Source organism: Panthera uncia, assembly GCF_023721935.1.
Source record: "Panthera uncia isolate 11264 chromosome B3 unlocalized genomic scaffold, Puncia_PCG_1.0 HiC_scaffold_1, whole genome shotgun sequence".
Taxonomy (NCBI): domain Eukaryota; kingdom Metazoa; phylum Chordata; class Mammalia; order Carnivora; family Felidae; genus Panthera; species Panthera uncia.
In genome coordinates this window covers 124,907,320-124,928,841 of record NW_026057582.1, presented here as the reverse complement: position 1 = coordinate 124,928,841, position 21,522 = coordinate 124,907,320, and the positions used below count along the sequence as shown (strand labels likewise).

Here is a 21,522-nt window from a genome sequence, read left to right as displayed (position 1 = left end):
TGTTATTTGCACAAAAACCTTTTGGAGAGTCTATGAAGCAGAGTTGGTCAAACTAACTCTTGAGATAAGGACCCTGCAAATGGTTATAAACATATGATCTGAATTACAGTTAGTCTTGGACTAAATGATCTTTATCAAGTTTTGTCTTAAGTTTTTCCAACTTTGACATTCAAATATTCTTTTTGCTCCAAAAAAGTTAATGTGCTAATAACATTTTTTGAAATAGAGACAGCCATGGAGATTATAGATGAACATTTATCTCCTGTTATCATAACACAAGCACAGTTTTAATAAAAAGGTTGGAAGCAGTATCTATTTAAATTAAATTAAAGAAAAAGAAAAGTTTGCTTTTTCTGAGAAAGCAAATTGATATTTTTTCTTTGATTTCCTTATACTTTGGAATGAAGGACTGCTATTAAAACTTTCAGTAAACCTTTAAAATTATGCTATAAAGCAAATATTAAGTTTGGTCTTTAATGAGCCATTTTTGCTATTTTATAGGCATTCTAAAATGACACAGACTCTTCTAGCACTGACTTTCTGGGAACGTTTATCCTTTGTCAGACAGCATGGGACATGGAAGATGAAGTGGGTCCCCACGTTGTCACTGGCACTAATAAGTCCTATGATCCTTAACATCTCTTGACCTCAATTTTCTTCACTGTGAAACTAACACACTTGAGGAGATTGTGCTCCTAATTTTCACTTGTTCGGCTTCTAGATAATGTTTGGCATATATACTATTTGATGAACTCCCCCAGAAATCTGTAGCCCATTAATGGCCACCTCTGAACAACAGATTATTTAACGTTCTTACAAAGATTCCAGTATTCCAGAGTTGGGGCAAAGAAGAGGAATGGGAAGGAAAGACACACAAATACTACTTACTTTTCAAAGAAATGTCTGATAACCAGCAAGACGAAAGCATACGGAATTGTCATGTACAAATGAGAGGGTTTTACAAAGACAAGTCCATCATGATCTTCAAGATCTGACCACTTTATTGTTGGAGGAAGCCAGAACCGTTCCAACCAAAACCATTCTTTAAACGTCTGAAACATTCTAGAGAGATGGAAAAAGAATATGTTAGGCTTATAAAGCAAATACTTAAAATTAAAATAACATCGAACACCATTACTCAAAATACCTATGCCAGAGAGTTTTGAAGACAAGGCAAAATGGAATCCTGTTATTCAATGGGTTTCATGATTGTTCATTGCATTAAACAAGAATTACTCTGCCAATACTCTCAGAACAATTTGGCTGTGGCATGGCAAACTGAAGTTTAACATACCACTGTTCATACTTTTGGCACAACATACATTGATATCATGGGTATGTTTCTTCCTCTTCTATGACTCTATCTATGGTATGAAAAATTATTTAACAGTAATCTATCTCTACACCTTCAACATGCCCAAGGTCAACCTCATGAAAGCTCCAAGTATGTATAAATCTACATTAATACCCTGATAACTTCTTTGGGAAATAAAGAATAAGTATATTTAATTTCATAGTACAATAAGGAGCTCAAATCTGTTCATGTCAACAAATATTTATTGAGATTCTATTATTTGTCAACCACTGTGCTAGGCACTGTAAATATAAAGATTGAAAAGACAGCATTCTTGCCTTGAGGACCTTACAGTCTTGTGGGCAAGGCAGGCCTGAATATCTAGATGACTTTGACATATCTTTTTTAGGTACAATAAAAAAGGCACAGGGTGTTGTTGGAACGAGATGATGGGCACTGAGCCCAGCCAGGAAGTGTCAGAGAAAGATCCCTGGAACAGATGATCCTTGAGATGTCCTGAACAATAATGGAGATAAACTAGGGAAAGGCAGGAAATGGGAGTGGGAAATAGAAGTTTTAAGGAGGGAAAAATGCTATGATCAAATAACCAGAAACAAAGAAGAAAACAGAATTAGATGCCCTAATCTCATTGTTTAAGCTATGAACAATTTTTAGTCTTGACATATTGACCTTGAGGATGTTTTGATTTCATCTTTTAATAGTTAATCAGAGAAAGGAATCAAAATGTCCACAGATTGATCACAAGGTGGTCAAAGTAACTCTATCGAAACATCTTGATTTGTAAATATTGCAGTTCCCGTTGAACACGACCAGCAGTTTGGTCCTACTACAGTGTAAGAATCCAAGGTGTGGGATGGTTACACACAGGTGCCCCGACAGTCTAAGTTCATTGCCTCGGCACGCTTCTTAATAGTGCCCCCTTACTTTCAGAAGTGCTCTAGTTTGGCCAATAAATCATATGGTCACTCTCATCAAAAGGCTGGTGAGTCAAGTAGGACTTTGTCATGGAGGGTGTGAGACCCATGCTAAGTAGCTTGGACTTTAGCTAATGACACCCACTGAACAGTATTATGCAAAGGAGTAAAATGGTCAGATATTTTTCAAAGGCCACTTGGCAGCCAGGTCCTCTGTGAGCCCAAATGGTGTCTTTCTGCACATAGGAGGATGGCGTCGCCTCTGGGCAGACACAGCCCTTCTACCCAGGGGGCTGAGGGCTGGATGTTAAGGCCCCGTGAGTCCCCTGGCCCGGCACATATGTGGCTACTTGGTTGGCAGTGGTATGGAGTCCGTTTCAGGAGACAGGAAGACTGGAGAGCAATTAGGAGTTTCAAGCGCTGAATAAAGTCAGAAATGGGAAGGCTTGCACTGCAGTGCTGGCATCAGGCACTGAGTATGCTGATAGTAACATCCTACATGAGACTACACATGAGATCCCGACGAGGTAGAGAACAAAGAATTAAGAGAGAAGTGAGGTTGAAGGGGGAAATAGACAACCCCAAGAAGCAGAGGTCAAAGAACAAGTATGATGGGAGGGACTAAGGACCCCAGAGGGCAGGAAGTCTCAATCAGAGGTGAGGATCAGAGGGTGGAGTCCTGACGTTACAGATTTCCAACTTCAGGTGAGGAAGAATTCCTGAGTGTGGACCCCGATATCCTTCTGAAAAATCCACACCCCAAGCAACAGCTGAAGCCTGCTGAGATAATTCCGTGCTTCATTTCGTCTCTCATCCAATGTTAAGAGATGTGCTTATCCGAAGTAGCACTAACTCGGTCACACCCACAGCTGCAAGGCTTGTGTGCAGAAAGAGAAGTGCTGCCTTCTTTCTCATGTGTTAATTATTTCACTCTGATTTCTACTCTGGGGGAGGATGAGTCCTATGAATATAGCTGCAGTTGTGCAAATATGGAATGAAGATAATCAAGAAAGACTAGTTGATATTTCCTCCCTATCAGGCTGTGGGGCTACAGAAAGGAAAGGGGTGATCCTGGACTCAGGGAGCTTATGACTGAGTCAGGACTCATGTGGCTCTGGACTCAGAGGGAGGCAGTGAGAACAGGGGAGAGGGTAGTCAGGAAGGGGAAGTCACATACTTTGGGAAGGGAACTGGCGATTCAAGCTCGGTTGCCTGGGCCATCTGACATAACTGGCCAAAAGAAGGCATGAAGAGAGGTAATCTGTTTTGAATGCATGGCCAGATACAGCTCAGTAAAAGAACAGGCCTAAGCCTTGAGTCCAACTCCAGCTGAAATTCAAACTTCCTACAGATCTCAGAAACCAACTCTGGCCATGGGAGGCTCTGTGTAATGGGCAAATCTTGGGCAAGGCCTTGACCTTCACCACATCAGAATGAGCTACACCTGCAAGGGCAGAGAGATTTTTTTTTTTTCCCTAAAACTTTGCCTCAGTATGTTCATAACTTTGTTGGCTGTAAATTTAATAGTCTAAGGGTGCCTGGGTGGCTCAGTCGGTTAAGCTTCCAACTTTGGCGCAGGTCATGATCTCACAGTTTGTGGGTTTGAGCCTCGGGTGGGGTTCTGTGCTGATAGCTCGGAGCCTGGAGCCTGCTTCGGATTCTGTGTCTCCCTCTCTCTCTGCTCCTCCCCCACTTGCACTCTGTCTCTGTCTCTCAAAAAAATAAATCAATGTTAAAAAATTTTTTTTTAATTTAATAATCTAGGGTTCAGGGAACAAACAGCAATGGTGATTGAGTTACTTTTTCTTTTGCTATTGTTATAGTAATTGTTATACAAAATAGTTCGCTCACTCCTAGAATGCAACTCCAGGCAGCACAGATTATTTTGTCCAGAGTGAAAACCAATTAAATAAATAGTTTACAACAGCTATTTAGGAGTTGCCACTCTAAATTATGCCCTTGTGCCTCATATGCAAGCAATGAACCAAGATGTTGAAAGCCATAGTAATGCTAATATCCCACAGCTTAAAACATTTAAAGGGAAATAGAAACAATACAAAAGTTGAGGGTGGCCCCTGGAAAATGTGGCTCAGACTGCGAAAAAAATAAATCTAATTATTTATTCATTCTTTTTTATGTGCTGCCACCAAACATCAATTATTGCTGCTTCAAACAGTCAAGGATCCCTTCTTCACACCATTCACAAAGTTTAACTCAACACGAAGCACAAACCTTATAGGCATTTATGGACCCTTATAGGGCTAAAATTAAAACACTCTTAGAAGACTAGATAGGTTTACGCAGTCCTGTGGGTTAGGCAAAGCCTCCTTACATATCACACCAAAAGCACAAATGCCAAAATTTTTATAATTGATAAATTGGACTTCATCAAAATGAAAACCTTTTGTGCCCAAAGGAACACCATCAGGAAGTGAAGAAGACAACCCACAGGATAGGAGAAAATACCTGAAAATCATATGTCTGATCAGTGATTTGTATTTAGACTATATAAAGAACTCTTGCAACTCAATAATAAAAGGACACGTAATCCAACTTAAAAATGGGCAAAGAATCTGAACCCGAATATCTCACCAAAGAAGATACACAAATGGCCACTAAGCTCATGAAAAAAACTCTCAACTTCATTAGCCATGAAGGAAATGCAAATCAAAACCACCTCAGAGGTACTGTTCACACCCAGTAGGTTGGTTATCATCATAAAGATAACGGGTGTTGGCAAGGATGTGGAGGACATGGCTGGTGGGAAGTAAAATGGTACAGATGCTGTGGAAGACAGTCTGGCAGTTCCTTGAAACGTTCACCGTGGAGTTACTGTATGACCCAGCAATTCTACATGTAGGCATTCAAGAGGGTATGTAGGAGAATTGGAAGGATTCATGTTACAACATGGATGGCTCTTGAAAATGTGCTAAGGAGCCAGACACAAAAGGCCACATATTGTATGATTCCATTTATGTGAAATGTCCGGAAGAGGTAAATCCATAGGGACAGAATGTAGGTTACTAGTTCCTTAGGGTGTATGAAGGGAGTGTGGGGCAAAATGGGGAGTGATTGATAATGGGTACAGGGTTTCTTTTTGGGCTGATGAAAATGTTCAAAGATTGAATGTGGTGTTGGCTACACAACCATGAAGATACTAAAAAATGTTGAATTGCACACTTTAGATGGGTGAATTGTGTGGTATATGAATTACATCACAAAAAAAGAAAAAAGAAACAGGAAAGAAGCTTCCTCCACAGGGTGCCTGGATGGCTCAGTCAATTAAACGTCCGACCCTTCATTTAGGCTCAGGTCATGATCTCGTGGTTCATGAGTTCAGGCTCTGCATCAGGCTCCTCACTGACGGCGTGGAGCCTGCTTGGGATTCTCTCTCTCCCTCTCTCTCTGCCCCTCCCCTGCTCTCTAAATAAATAAATAAATACATAAATAAATAAATAAACTTTTAAAAAATTAAACAAAGAAGCCTCTTCCGCTTCAACCCTTTTAACCCAGGGCTCATCCTGCTAAAGCTTCCCATTATTTCATTTATGGGGCTTATGTTTACCTCCCAAATTCACCTGTGTCAAGCTTGTGTCCACGAACCAAGAAAAGTAATTAAATGAAGGAAAGACTATATCCAGATTCAGATTTCAGCATGATTTAAAGTTCATGACTTTCTGGGGGAAAGAAATAGCATGCTTTAAAAAGCAAAAACAGACTAACCGCCCTGAAGGAGAAGCGGCTGTCCTAGATGATCGCCCCCCTGGGTGTAAGGGTGTTCGGTAGACATCCACAAGCCCACATTTTAGCTCTAGCAGTGGGCTTTAAAAATTCAGGCGATGCCTCCAGCCAGCCTCTCTACCATCCTGTTACTTCTCTCAGGATGAGATCAGAGGCTAAACACAGAGAAATGAGCTGAAGAAAACCGGGGCCAGCAGTCTCCAATCCTCTGGGCCACTTGGGTCTACTAGCAAGAAACAGGTCACGGTCCCTCAGCCTCCTGCTAGCTGTTCCTATGGCCACAAGCCTGTGCCAGTACCTCTGGCCTCCTTTATAGCCACCTCTCCCTGACCCTAGTGTATCAGACATGCCATTTTGGAGGTAGCCCAGCATCTGGCTCTCAGAGCAGCAGGGGAAATCACCACCAAGGGGGGGGGGGGCAGAGCACTGCCTTTCCCACTGAGAGAGCCAACATGGACCGTTCTCCATCTGCTGACAGTTGGCTGGGATGGCCTAGGCTTGGCCAGTTGGATGCTTTTCTCAGAGCTTTGAGTCTGGAGCAGACAGCGATATCCAGCGGCAGCCGATGGCATCCTGCCTAGGCCGCTGCTGTTGAAAAGATCGTTGTCATCTCTTAGCTTTTTGGCCTTCCTGATCCCATCCCTCCACCCCACCCCCCAACCCCGGTTTCTTGGTTTCCACTGTCATCCAAGTCTGATCCACCGGCCTTCCTTCAGGGCTGTGGGCTGCTTCCAATGAAGCCCTGTGTTTAAGATGGTTAAGAGAGAGGTGGATTTTGTTGCCTCTAACCAAGAGGGCTTACACGGAGAAGCAGGAATCTAGGGGCAGGCAGCCTGTAGCATTTGTCAGTTCCTCCCTCTGATCTCATCTTGCAGACAACGAGCACTTATTTATCCCCTTTCTCCTCTCCCTCTTCCATTTTGGCTCCTGCACTGCCTAAGTTTCAAATCACAGTGGCATTATTAATAGTCACTGTGTAAGGTATTTTTTGGTTCAGTGTAAAAGAGGCTGCTGGCCTCCCTGACACAGCCTTAAAAAGATGCGTGGTAGATGACAAGATATATTACCTGTGCAGCCAGTGAAGCGATATCTTTATGCTGTGTTAATGAAGTATAGCAATATTTCAATAATAGCCAGGTGGAAAGAGAATTAGAAAATACTGACATGGGGGAATACTTGCATTTTTTTATGTTAGAGAGAGAGAGAGAGCTCACATTCGAGGAGGGGAGAGGGGCAGAGGGGGAGAGAGAGAGAGAGAGAGAGAGAGAGAGAGAGAGGATCTTAAGCAGGCTCCATGCTCAGCAGGGAGCCTGATGTGGCACGACATTGGGATCATAACCTAGGATCGTGACCTGAGCTGAAATCAAGAGTCCAGATGCTCAACCGGCTGAATCACCTAGGCATCCCAGGAAAAGCCTGCATTTTTAAAAGCCTACACAGGTTACTGCTGTAAGCACAATCCTGAGCATTGGCAACAATGAATCTGTCATTCAAGGCCTCTATGCCGGTGGCGTCTGGGACAGTCTGGGAAGCCCACTGACTCCCATGGCAAATTCGCAGCCCACCTCTCCATTCCTTTAGCTCAGCTCTAGGCCTTTCTGGCAACTGAAATATTGTCAGCTCTGTTGACAACTCTTCTGTCTCTGCTTGGTACGCTCTTTAAGCAAATGTATTTTACTCGTTGGCCACTCCCAGTGCCTTTCTTTTTTTTTTTCTCATCTGCTACTCAAAAGTCCCCCTTTCCCATCCCTCGTCCATTCTCTGAGTACTGCAACTCCTATTTATATAAAAATATCTGAAGGAACCGTAGTATTTACATTAAAAATATCTGAAGCTCTTTTTTAAAGTAAGAAATATTTGCAAGAAAAATACCTGCATTTATTTCTTTTCACTTTGAGGAAGTATCAGTATTGGAGGTAGCATCACAGTCCAGCTGTGTTTTCCCACCTGCCAATACTGTGGAAGTTTCAAACCCTATTTGCGGCTGCAGCTGCCAGTAGTTTGCAGGAAGACAGTCTAACGTGGGTTTTTATGACTCATGATTTTCTGACCTCATGGATACAGAACCCCAACAGGGTGAAAGAAGCCTGCTGAGCCACTTTCTCAAATGAACACCATTAAATTTGACCTTAGGACTGAAGAAATAAAACCGTCTGGACCACAAGTTCATCACTATTTGAAGCAACATTTTTGCAAAGTACTAAAAAAAAATGTGGCACTTGAACCCTTGCTGAGGTGAGAACTCCAAGTTAGGCTGAAATTTTGGGCAAACTATCAAATTCTGGTAATTATCCATGCAATCCCTACTGCTAATTATCCATGCAGTACCGACTGTAAGTAACCCCATCACCTGAGGAGATAACGCTACAGAACATATCTCTTGGAGAGAGGAGAGAGGGAGTCTACAGAACAGAACACAGCTCTCAGAGGCCAGTGACGAGAAATGGGAAACTAGGCAGACAACTCTAATTGAAGTTACGGTGTATTTCTGAGCAATAAAGTGATGGAAAGACCCATTTGAATCGATGTTCACTATCTCAGAGTATTATTAGTGTTGGAGGATGTGAGAGTTGGTGAGAGCTTTGGAGACTGGGTGACCGGCCAGATTACAGTGGGACCAGGGTCCTCTGCTAACAAGAAAGGCAACTCCAGAGGAGCAAAGAGTGTGCCTGGATTGTTCACTATTGTACACCCGAGGCTTGCCACACAGTACACACCAAGTAAGGACTTGTTGAATGGATGGACAGAAGGTTTGCCGAGGCTGGCATAGACTTTTGAACAATCAAGGAGTGACGCTAGAGCCAAAAGTGATATGTAATTTAATTATCTAAAAACCATCTCATTTTTATTAGTTGCAAAACAATTTTTAAAATTTGGTACAAGGGATCAGGTAAATATGTTTATCTACATTTCATCTGTTTGTGTTTTCTTTGGAATGAATTCTACTAACTCGGCCAAAAAAACTGGTTAAGCCTTCAAGATAAACACATAGGAAAACATTAGCAGCTACTTGCTTCCTGTCAATGGCGTAAGGACTGAGCCAACTGTAAATTCCAGCTCTAAAAGCATTTTAAGGGGCGTCTGGGTGGCTCAGTTATAAGCCTCTGACTCTTGACTTCTGTTCAGGGCATGATCTCACAGTTCGTGAGATCAAGTCCTGTGTCAGGCTCTGCACTGACAGCACTGAACCTGCTTGGGAGTCTCTCCCTGCCCCTCCCCTCTCGTGCGTGCTCTGGTGCGCTTTCTCTCAAAATAAATAAAAACTTAAAAATAAAAAAATTGTGCCATTTCAAATGGATAAGACAATGCAAGTGATAGACTAACTTACCTCTGAGGAATATTTATTGTGATTAAATTAGTGCACTAAAAGCCTATAAATGTTTGGGCTTACAGTGAGAAAACTGAAGAGAAAAATGAATGAAAAATAAATAAATAAATAAATAAATAAATAAACAAAACCTATACTCTGTGTAGAGAAGTAACTGACTTACAATAAGATAAGTAACTCTCTCATGTTAAATTTTACCATTATATCAATTTAAAACCTTGAAGAAATTCAAGACAGACCTATAGCTTAAAAAAAAGAAAAATACAGAGCATTTGCAAACACAACCAGGATATCACCTCAAAGATGTCATTGAGGGGTATCAGGATGTCTTGAGTATTCAATGATTCTTCCTTTTGGTTATAGTCCCCATATACCCCTGGCCCCAGGTTTTCCCTGGGCATGTGGCTGTCCTACCATGTGAGACACTGCCCAACCTCCCCTGTGGCTAGATTTGGCCATGTGTGACTGTCCACGTCAATGACACAGCAGTGGAATTCACTTGAGTAATCTCCCTAAATACCAAGCTGTGTGTCTCTGTTTCTCTCTTTCTTCCATCCTAATAACTAGAAAGAGGGATGACAGGATAGAAGCAATCTTTGAGGCCAATTAGCCCATTATCCTGGCCTACCACATGTCTGCACAGTTACATACAAGAGAAAGAAACTCTTGTTGTCAAGAAGCCATTGAATTTTGGGTCCTTTTTGTTTTAACAGCTCAGACCGTAACTCTCATATATATAGAAAAATATGAAGGAGAAGGAAATAAGAACTACATTGCCATATTGTGTTATATTTTTTCCAGGTAGATTATAAAATCTGGAGACATCTGCTCAACAACAACAAAAATATCACTTAGAGAACAAAAAGGAAGCCTATAGACTGGGAGAAAATATTTGCAATATTTGCAATAGGAAAACATTGTATCTAGAATATATAAAGAGCTCAGTAATTTAAATTCAATAATTTAAAAACTCTGGGGGACTTTTTAAAATAATAAGTCAATTGGGGACCTGTATTTCCATTAGTATTCTGCCTACTGGGGAGCATGCTCAGGATTTGCTCTGCCTACAGGGCTTCTTGTATGGAGCCTGTGCCAATTATCAATTCATTGCCTCTCAACTGCAAATCCACCGTTTTTTTTTTTTTTTTTGCCTGTCTGTGAACGGGTCTGCTTCCTTTCCTATTTTCCCTTTGCCAGCTGGCCCTGGAGCTCTATCAATAGAGGATGGTGGAGGGATGTTGCAGGATGAAAGGGTTTTGCTTCCTGACTCTGGTGCACTCCCAGTGAAAGGCTCCAGGAGCCCTGAGCAGCCAGCAGATTCTCCCTGGGGAGTTTTGTACTTGGGGAGTGCTGCCAGTGAGACACTTTCCAGTGACTAGGTCTCCCCCGCATTCTAGAGGGCAGATTCCTGGCAAGTTCTAGGGGGCTGCTTTCCAGCCTATTCTGCTGGTAATTCCTCTGTGTCTTCCCCAACAGGTGTGCCTCTGGCGGAGGGGGAGGGGGCGGTGCAGATAGGGTGGCATTTCCTTGCGTGCTCTAGCTCAGCCCCAGGGGTCATGAGGGTTTCCTACAGCAGTGATCCCTGCATTCTATACAGTTCTTCCTACTGGCCAATCCTTTATTTTCTCCAATCTTGATTGAGCCCAGACTGCCTTGGTGGAAAAGTCCAATTTTTAATCTAATATGCTTAATCTAATATGAATTAACAGAAGCTAAAGTTATTCTGAACAAAAAAAATCAAAAAGTCAAAAAAGCCTCTGAAGTTCCAAAGCAGAAGGGAGAACCCTCTCATTTTTCCCTTCTAATACTGTGTGTAGAGTTTGGTTACAGATTAAATGATGCCTGGAGATTTCAGAAAGATGTGCTTCTCCTCCTCTGCTCCTTTCTCCATTCCAAGGCTTAGGTTAATGTCCCCATGAGCAGCCATCACTTTCCACTAGGGCAATAAGTTCTCCCTGTTTAGTAAACATAATTGGGATATTTTCCCAGCAAAACTAATAAACTCCTAAAATGCCAACTAGGCACTTGGCATCTGTATGGGGTCAAGCTCTCTTTGAAGCCAGGGCTATCTCCTAGTGCCATTCTCTTCAGGCCATGTTTCTCTTGGCTCTGTAATAAAATTTCACAATACGCCTTGATCTGGGTTCCTAGCTTAAATAGCCCGCTTCCTAACTTAAATATTGAGCCAATGAAGTTTAATTCCTAGAAAATCACAACTTACTGTTTGCTGTTGTGTGCAGAAAAACCCAACGTGGGGATGGCTCTGCCAGAGGCTTAGGGTCCCAGCGGCCCCCCCTTTGTTTGGAGGCAGCTCCTCATGGCCTGCCCTCACCTCTGCATGGTCTCCTGGGAATGACCCTGGAACACTAGATCCCTGTCTGCTTTTCCAGGCTGACTTGTGCCTCCCATGCTCCTCACTTTGTGATCTCGAAAGTCAGGTCTGCTTTCAGACTCTTGAGAACAAAACACAAAGTTCTTACCTGCCTCCCAGTATGTGCATTGACTATTCCTTCTGCCAGGACTCCTTTTCCCCATCTTCACCCAACTCTCTCCTCCTAATCCTTCAAGCCCCAACTTAAGCCTCCCTAAGAGTTCCAGCAAGGATTTCCCTGACCCCTGCCCCCCACCACACATTGCTCCAAATCTAAACCAAACATTGCCATCGCCCCCTGTTCTTTTCCTTCATAACCTGTATTAAATTTGTAATTACATGTTTGTATGTTGATTGGATTCTGGCTCCCACCTTAGACTTCAAGATGCACAAGAATAGGCGGGACACCTGTTTTGCTCACAACAGCATCCCTAACTTGGCATACAGTAAGTGTACAAACAGTAAGTGCTCAATAGATATTAAGGGAGTCAGTATACAGCACAGTAGTCAAGCACATGGATTTTGGAGCAGACTGCTGGATTTAAGAACTGGTTCTGACAGTTGACTAACTATGTGCCCCAGACAGCTAACTTAATGTCAATGTCAATCTCTCCATCTATAAAACAGTGGTGGTAACTGTACTCCGTGAGTGAGTAAATGTTTGTAAATCACTTTATCACATGCCTGTTAATAAATAATAAATAATAAATAAATAATAATAAATAATAATAAATTGGAGTCAAGCTGTTCAATATCATTTGCCCTTCTGAAGAGGAGGAGCTGAAATGAACTTTCTTCTTTAACTTTAAATTCTTTAACTGACACCTCTTAAATTAAGTTATTTAAAAATAATATACAGTGCTGTGATATAGTTAAAACTACTACATTTTAAAAAAAAACATAAATGATACCACCCTTTAGAGTAATAAGTTTAGGAGTCACCAAAATGTTCAAGCCTACCTAGGAATATATGTGAAACTGGACAAAAAATATGTTTAGGCTATAGTTAATAAATACTACTTCAGTCTCAGTGTTCATAATAATGATTTTTAAAAATCTGAAAGGTTTAAGTATATTTGTTAGCTCTATGCAATAACATTCAGCTAAGACTAACAATTATGATGTTTGCCAAAATGAGAAGTGTTTAGACTTGTAAAAAAAAACCCAAAATTCAAAATTATATCTATACTATAATGATATGATGGTATATCATCTCATTTTTATACTACTTTATACATATACATCTCAGTGTGTGTGTGTGTGTGTGTGTGTGTGTGTGTGTGTGTGTGTGCAAAGGCAAACTAGAAGGAATGAAAAAATGGTAAAATTCTTGGTGTTGAAAATTTTAAATTATTGTTACTGTTGACAATTTGTTACTGATGATCCAATATTAGGAAAATTTATAACCGATTTCTGCTTAATGACTCAAATCAACAAAAGTAAATTTTGCTCTAAAAACCATACAATCATCCAGTCCAGCCCTGTACATATGAAGAAACGGAGTCCCAGGGAAATACAGGTGCACTGTCCAAGCAAACCCAGGAAAGCCAGCTTTTTCCCAATACACACACAGTTTCCCATTACTAAAAGGTGTTATTAAGGTGATTTGTTTCACATTAACATTTTAAGACAATCATTTTTTTCATGTAAATGTTTCACTTACAAAAGCTAATGGCTGATTTGAAGTAAGGCAAGTTTGTTACCTACCTAAAACTTCTCATAGCCTTCTTAAAGATGCAAAAGCTAACTATGAGAATATCTTTTGTACTCTAACAATTCCAGAGAAAATAGAGTGTGCTTCCATAGCCAGTAGAAAGATCTATCTATATAAACTGACTTGAGATGCCAAAGGTAATGAAGATAAGAGAGAAAATGCAGCTTATGGAGACAGGATTCACCAAAATGTAATTCTTCCAGATGCCTCTTCAACTTTATCACATTTCTACTTTATCTCTGTTCTAGTCATTAATTGACAGACATTGCCAAAGTCCAGCTCAGGGCCAAAAACGAGGCCCTGATCAAGGATGTTTACTGAGACCAGTCACATGGCTAAGAACTTGCAGAAAAGCAGGTATGACTGAAATCAGAAGGATGTGAAGCAAAGTTACAGAATAGATAAGTCTTAGAAGCATGTAAATCCTAGGGTTCAAAGAAAACGGGCCGAGAGATGATTGGGAGGGAATCTATGAGAAAGTTACATAGGATGGATTGTTCATAATTCTGCCTTCAAAGGTAGAATTCCTCCCCACCCCCACCCCCCATTCTTTTAAAGTTAACTTTCGAAGTCTAAAAGGTAAATGAATAGCTGGGTAACTAGGCAATGCTGTTGCAATGTAAAGAAATTTTAACCCAGTTAGCATCACATCACCATTTCCTTTCCAACTGCTATTAAATATTTTGCTCCTCTCCACCGAGTCCTTTCTTGCAAGCTCTCTTCCCTGGCCTGGTCAGTCACCCATCTTGCTCCACAAATTACCCTGTTATTAGTCACAGGCACAAGTGAGTGATGTAGGCAAGAAGGGGGCTGGGAAGCTCGCTGACGGTGACTCACAGAAGAGCCTGAGGAGACGCCCTGGTCCTGTCTCAGTTCTCCCATTTGAGAGACCAGAGGATTGGCCTCGTGTCTGCAGAGCCCTCCTGGGTGGCGCGGAAGGGGGCTGCTGCAGGAGCCTCCCCTCCATGTAGTCAGAAGAGTCAGCAAGACTGTCCCACAAACTGCAGGCCCGTAACTGATGAATATAATCAAAAATTTAAAAAGAAGAAAAAAAAAAAAAGAATGTAGTGCTTCACACACCAGCTCAAGTAGCTCATTCATTGTCTTTCAACCAGTCACAAAACTTGAGAAAGAACTATGGTTTTAGTGTCAGAAAGCCCAAGGTTCGAGGGCCAGCCCTGCCTCCTAAAACTAAGTGAACTTGAGCAACTCAGTCCCTCTGAATCTTTGTTTTCTCCGCGTGCTCCATGGTGCCAGTCCTGCCTTCCACAGAGACCTATTGCAGATTAAGAGTGATTTGGTATGTAGAAATACCTGAACACGGCAGAATGCTGGACCTATGTTACAGAATCATGGTATCTTATGATCTTAACCCTTACCGGGTCTGGCCAAGAATCCGACGTCAGGCTGGTTTAGACAGTAGGATTAAATTCTAAGTTTAAAAAGATTCCCCAAGGGAGAGTAAGGAGACACCCCTGCCCCTTCACAACTACGTTCTCCCCATAACCTGCACATTGCTCACTGCTGGGAAACGATAACCAGTTCCATTTCTTTCTTTCAGTAAGGGAAGCCTACGTGATGGACACAAACTTTGCCAAACAGAAAACTTGGAGACAGTCCTGCAGAGGCAATACTACACAGTGTCATCTAGTTGAGACCTTCCCGATGATCAGACTCCCCTAGGGTGATACCCAGACCCCAGCACCCCCCAACCACGACACACCGTGGTAGAATTTCTGGGGCAGGACATGGGGCAACCCTAGGCCTATTGGCTTACCAAGGAATAGGGGTTTGGGACTCTGAATGCTCATCGTCACCCTTTCCCGATACCTGAGCTAGGAGAGTGCATGACTTCCTCTAAGCCTTGAATTCCTCATCTGCAAAATAGGCACAATATTTTTTACTTCTCTACAGTCTAAGTTGGCATTAAATAAGGTCATGTGTCTAAATCACTTTGTGTAACTTGGGGCGTCCAGGAAGTGCTCAATAAGCTGTAGGTGTTAGTACTGTCACTATTTACATTTCCTCATCAATGGCGCCATGGCCTTCCAGGTGGCCCAATAGTCAGCCATCATTCACTGGCTTCCTGCAATACCCTCATCAGTGTTAAGGCTGCCTAGACCAAGTGTTGGCAAGGCGGCAGCTTTTCTGAGGGATGAGTGTCACTTGACGCGGTAACTCAGTTCCTCAGTGACAGAGGGATTTCTTACCTCACTAGAACCTGTCTTGGGCAGTGTCACCAAAGGAGTCATTTTATGAAAGAGAGTAAAACCTAAAGGAGGGTGTGGGGCCCCATCTTGATCAAGAAAGAATCTGGAACATTCCTCTCACAGATGAGGAGGATGCCAAATTACTTTCAGGGAAGGACATGGGGTTACTAAGGCACACTGATGAAGCAAGCCCAGATTTTAATGGTTTTAAAACATATGCTTATGTAATACTTAAAGGCAGGGTTTCCTGTCACACAGCCTGCTGCCCCCGCAGAATGAAGCAGTCTTTGGAAAAGAACAAGATGACAAAGATTCTAGAAATCTTCAGAGGAGGGTGAGGTGTGGTGGGTGTGGAAGCTTACAGTATGGGGCCCAGAGGTAGTGAAGGAGTGCAGGAAAAAAATCCCATCTGCATGTTCGCAAGGGCCTTCTTCTTTGAGTCTGAAATCACAACAAATTTAGGGCAATAAGGGGCACGTGGCTGGCTCAGTCAAACGTTCAGCTCCTGATTTTGGCTCAGGACACGATCTCACGGTTTGTGAGTTTGAGCCCGCAGTCGGGCTCTGCACTGTATCAGCACAGCACAATTTAAGTACAGAGTGGGAGAGACAGAGACAGAGAGACAATAGAGATCAAGAGAGACAGAGACAGAGACTTAGGGAGGGCATGTGCAAAGTCTAGAACATAGGGAAAATATTTCATTTATTCATTTTACAGCTGTTGATTAATGATTAAATCCATGGCTTCAAATTTAGAGCAATTTTGCCTGCAAAAGTGGCTGGAGGGAAAAACATCCTGCATATATTGTATGAAAATGCAATATTATTTAAAAATAAAAATTTTCCTAGGTTTCCAGACTTTTTTTTTGAACTTTTTAAAATTTATTTTTATTTTTTAGAGAGAGACTGAGAGTGTGAGTGGGGGAGAGGGGCAGAGGGAAAGAGAGACAGAATCCCAAGCAGGTTCCATGCCCAGCTCAAAGCCCAACACGGGGCTCGATCCCATGACCCAGGGGGTAATGACCCGAGCCAAAATCAAGAGCCGAAATCAAGACCTCGGGTAATGACTCGAGCCTACTGAGCCACCAGACTTTTCAAACATACATTCTTTCCAAAAGGGTATCCTTAACTTTCTCCCCAAAACATAATTTTCATTTCAGTCTCTGATTTCTGTCTATTAACGCAAATCTATGCTACAAACAAGAGAAAACACTATGCTAACATATACAGAGTTCCCTATGTCAAGGCCACATCTTGCACCCAGTCAATACCCTTTTCCCTGGGGGACATACGTCGGTCATGTGCCAATGTGATTTTCCAGCTACTCCTCTATTGATCCTAATTTGAGGTCTACGGCTTCCTAAGCCTTCCTTTTTAGAGACCTTTTTCTTTAAGCTAAGACTTTTTTCTCCAAGAAATATAGTTGGCTGAAGTGCTACTGGGGATGACTAATCCAAATTTTGTGAGCAGGGCAACATGTGAACCTAGGGGAAGAGACGGTGGTGCAACTGGAGTAGAGAGGACCCACAGGGCAGGCGGCTAGCTTCATGTGCTGAACGGGGGGATTCAGAGTTCCTCTGTGTCACTCATGTTAGTGAAGTTTAAATATGGATGTCTTAAGGCCGATGTGAAAGACAGCAATGCTCTGAAAGATGGTGAATGAAAGGATTGCATGATATTCAACAGCAAAGATCCCAAGTGCAAGAAGTGTATGAAATATAAGTGAAAGAGACACCACTCTAGGGGCATCTGGGCGGCTCAGTCGGTTAAGAGTCTGGCTTTGGCTCAGGTCATGATCTCATGGTTCACAAGTTCCAGCCCCGAATTGGGCTCTCTGCTGTCAGCACAGAACTTGCTTCAGATCCTCTGTGCCCCCACCCCCACTCTGCCCCTCCCCTGCTTGTCCTGTCTCTCAAAAATATGTAAATATTAAAGAGAGAGAGAGAGAGAGACACTAAACTTGTGTGGAGTCTCTTAAAATATACCAAGAGATCCCTATTGGAGCCTCAGTGAAGTCCTTTCGTTCAAGGGTGGGGAGAACCCTAGATGCTTCTCTTCCCTGCCAAGTGAAGCTGTTTCTCAGTAAATTTTTCTTCCTGCTAGTTTATGAGGTTGGGAATGTTACTCAGCTGTCAGTCACCTTATGAAATCTAAGCAATTTCAACCTTTGCCATGCTGTCAGGTGGATGTTTACAGGGCGTGATGGTAGAGAGGAGTCACATTTACATAGTCCATGGCAATTCTGAAATCGCTCAGCCTTTGTCACTCTGTCATGCATCAATTAGTGATATCATTAAGCACCAACTGTGTACAAAGGGCCCTAAGCTTCATGCCCAGGAGCAGTCCCACCCTTACACCCTGGCCTTATTTTAAAAGATGCCACTCTGGCATTCCTCTGGCCACACTTGTCTCCCACTGGGCAAAGAGTCCATAGGCCCAAGGCTACATGCCCCCACACACACCATAGCCCCTTTCTAGACTCGCTAGGGCTGCCTAGGACCCTAGAATTCCATGCCTAAACAACCTCTAAGTCCACTTCCAAGGCCTACATGGACACTTCTCCAGGTATATCCTTCAAAAAAGTGACAGCACAACATACCCTTAGGCCTAGGGATGGCCAAAAGGAGACTGTTGGGGAGGAGACGAGGAACTCACACTTGGGCACCTACACTGGGTGCACACATATGTCCTCGGCTTCTAGCCCAGCAGGACAATTTTGGGGCTGGGAAGGGGGATAGGGCCAGGCTGAGGGCCACCTAATTCCACATGCACTCCTGCCCTGGGCCCTTCCAATGTTAGGGGTGGGCCTGTCTACAGGGCCTCAGGGTAGGTCTGCAACTCTAGAAAGTCCCAGCAATTCTGGAAGCCAAAGATCTACCCAGGCTGTGCAGCCACCAGAGGAGACAGAAATCCTCATGTAATTTCTGACTGTCCAGCTGAACCACTCCTTCCCAGAGAAAGCGCCTTCTTCATTAGCAGAAAGTAGTTTATTCACTCCAGCTTACACATGCTTCCCCAGTTTCCCCTCTAGCAGACTACTGCTTCACTGTTGGCTCTCCCCTCACTAGAAGGTAGGCAGGAGAAATAATATTTGTGATCAATGGGGTTTGTGTTTAGCAAAGCTTTTGGTAAGGTGTAGAAAACTGTAGGCTAAAAGGCAGGGGTGGGGTGTATTGGTCATGAATCCCTTCTGCATTCTCTACTGACCCACTAGGAATTGCTTTGGTGGGATGTGGGGCGAAGGCCCCTGCAAGCAAGGACTGTGGGCTCAGGGGACAGGGTAAGAGATGTGATTCAGATGCCCAGCGGCTCTGATATCTGCTTTTGCACCTGTAAACTGGGAATAGCAGCATTATCTTTTCACAGACCTTTACAGAAGTTCAATGAGGAGCACCTGGGGGGCTCAGTCGGTTGAGTGTCCAACTTCGGCTCAGGTCATGATCTCGCCATTCGTGAGTTTGAGCCCCAGATCAGGCTCCATGCTGTCAGCTCAGAGCCCACTTGGGATCCTCTGTCCCCCTTTCTCTCTCTGCCCCTTCTCTCTCTCTCTCTCTCTCTCTCTCTCTCAAAAACGAATAAACATTTAAAAAAAGTTCAATGAGATGATCATAATTATAACGATCATAACATACATCACAATTTACAAAATTTCCTTCCTCACATTCCACTCATTGTATCCTCAGAAAACCATGCCCTCAATTTACAGATGCAAAGTGAAGGTTATAGGGATAAAGTTACTTGCTCAAGGTGACCCAGAGCTAGACTCAAAGTAAACTCTGAGGGTAAAAAGGCTATTTCTCTTTAAAGTACCTGGTTTTGCCTTTCCTCAAGTCAATATCTGTAAATGTGCGCTGTGAATAACTCTTCCCCATACAAATAATCAGTTCTGTCACTTGTGATGACTTTGAAGCAATGTGCTTTTGAAAGTCCTTCTCTCACAGGGAAGAGACTGGAAGCTGGAAAGTGCAGGACAGATAGAGCTAACCTTTCCTTCCTTCTGATTAGAAAGGGGGTTCGGGGAAATGGGAAGGGGAGGGTGGGGGCCAGACCAGAGCACAGATGGAGCTCTTCGCCACCTGGTGCTCTCAAAGGAAACTTTCACTCAACCTCTCTCCTCTCAAAACAAAACAAAACAAAACAAAACAAAAAAACAAAAAACAAAACCAGAATATGGACCTACAGTATTTCATAGAGAAGAACACGGCACTTGCCTTCCCCAGACACCTCTCCTCCCCAGAACACATAAAACAATATCACATAATAATAAAGCTTTGGGTCACAGCTGTAGTTTTCCAAGATCACAGCTAAGAAAACACAGTAGAGATAAAATAAAACAAAATGTAAAATAAATTAAACAGTAAACGTACAAATAAAATGAACAGTAATTACCTTGAGTATAAATGAGAGCTTTCTGCAGAGGAATTCACGTACTATATATGTATGTACGTGTGTATATATATACGTATATATATATAAAAGTTTCGCCTTCACTTTCACAGCATCCCTGCAGAAGCAGAAAAGGGAAACATAATTAACAGTCTATACAATTATACCCATAAGTTTCCTTCTAACTCTAAAACTTTAAGTCAGGGTTACAAACCGGTGGCAGATCTTGATATAGGCTGAATTGGACCTCCCAATCAGTTTGGGACCTACATAGTGCTTTAAAACAATTTGAGCCAACATTTCAAATTTAGGAATTTTCACATAAAAATCCAGATCTATAGTTTCATTTGAAAAGACCAGAAGATCTGGAAATAATCATAGGACCTGCAGGCCTTAAGGGAGGCACAAGATTAATCACCAGGCCCTGCTAATCACTGCTAATTTGTTACCTGCTTTGCTTTCTAAGCCATTTAACTTTGTGATTCCTTATGTCTCTAAGATTTATCAATGTGAACTATGTCTTCAAAGTCAGTGCAAGTAAAGATAGTATGAGCCTAGCACAGCCTCATTTAATGATTATAGTTTGTATCAGTGCATGGTGTTTGAAGGAGCCAGTTGTGACCCATTAATGCACTGGCTCTCAACTCTGGCTCTCTATGGGAATTACCTGGAAAATATTTTTAAGCCAAGCTCTCCCCTTAGACCACATAAATCAGGATCTCTGAAGGTGCCATCCTGTCATCAGTATTGTTGTTATTGTGGCTTAACAAACATATGTATTAAAGCACAGTGTAGGATAGTAAAGTAACAAATCACTAAAGTAAACACACCTGTGTTAGAACCAACAGCCAGACCAAGAAACAGGGTATTACCAGCATCCTAACCCCTGCATTTGTGTCCCTTCCCAGTCACTACCCCACTTTCTCCAACTATCCTAGACCAACTTCTAACAGGAAGGATTAATGTTGCCTAGTGGAACTTATATGAACAGAATCCCACTGAATGCATTCGTTTGCATGTAGAGTCTTTCCCTCAACATGTATGACTAAGATATATCCAGGTTGATGCAGGTAACAGTGGTTTACTCATTTTCACTGGTGTTTAGTATTCCATGGTATAACTATATCGCAATCTATTTTTTTATTCTCCTGTTGAAGGAAATGTGGGTTGTTTTGAATTGGGGGCTGTAACAAATAATGCTATTTGTTAACATTCTCGAACATACCTGTGGTAAACATACATATGCATTTCTGTAGGGCATATAGTTACGCAGTTTTCTAAAGCTGTTGTGCCAATATATACTCCCACATGTGTGTATGAGAGTTCTAGCTGCTTCACATTCTCACCAACACCTCTGTGGTCTTTCAAATTTTAGCCTCTCTGGTGGGTGTGTAGTGGTACGTCCCTGTGGTTTTAATTTGCATCCCCCCAATGGTTAATCAGGGGAAGTACCTTGTTTCATATTTTTGAGCATGTTTCATGTTTCTTGGCCATTTGGATATGCTCTTTTGTGAAGTACCTGTTCAAATCTCTTGCCCAGGGGT

At 42.4% G+C, this 21,522-nt stretch overlaps 1 protein-coding gene across 4 annotated transcripts in view; it reads right to left on the bottom strand.

Moving 5' to 3' along the window:
- Nucleotides 1-21,522, bottom strand: part of CERS3 (ceramide synthase 3) — a 119,673-nt gene that overhangs the window by 79,092 nt on the left and 19,059 nt on the right. For all 4 annotated transcript variants that reach the window (XM_049614004.1, XM_049614005.1, XM_049614006.1 and 1 more), the window contains 2 exons: nt 19,982-20,096; nt 889-1,062 (listed from right to left, as the gene is read on the bottom strand). In XM_049614004.1, the coding sequence (XP_049469961.1) occupies nt 889-1,061 (173 nt within the window). In that variant the 5' untranslated portion in view covers nt 1,062; nt 19,982-20,096. The remainder of the gene's footprint in view (nt 1-888; nt 1,063-19,981; nt 20,097-21,522) is intronic.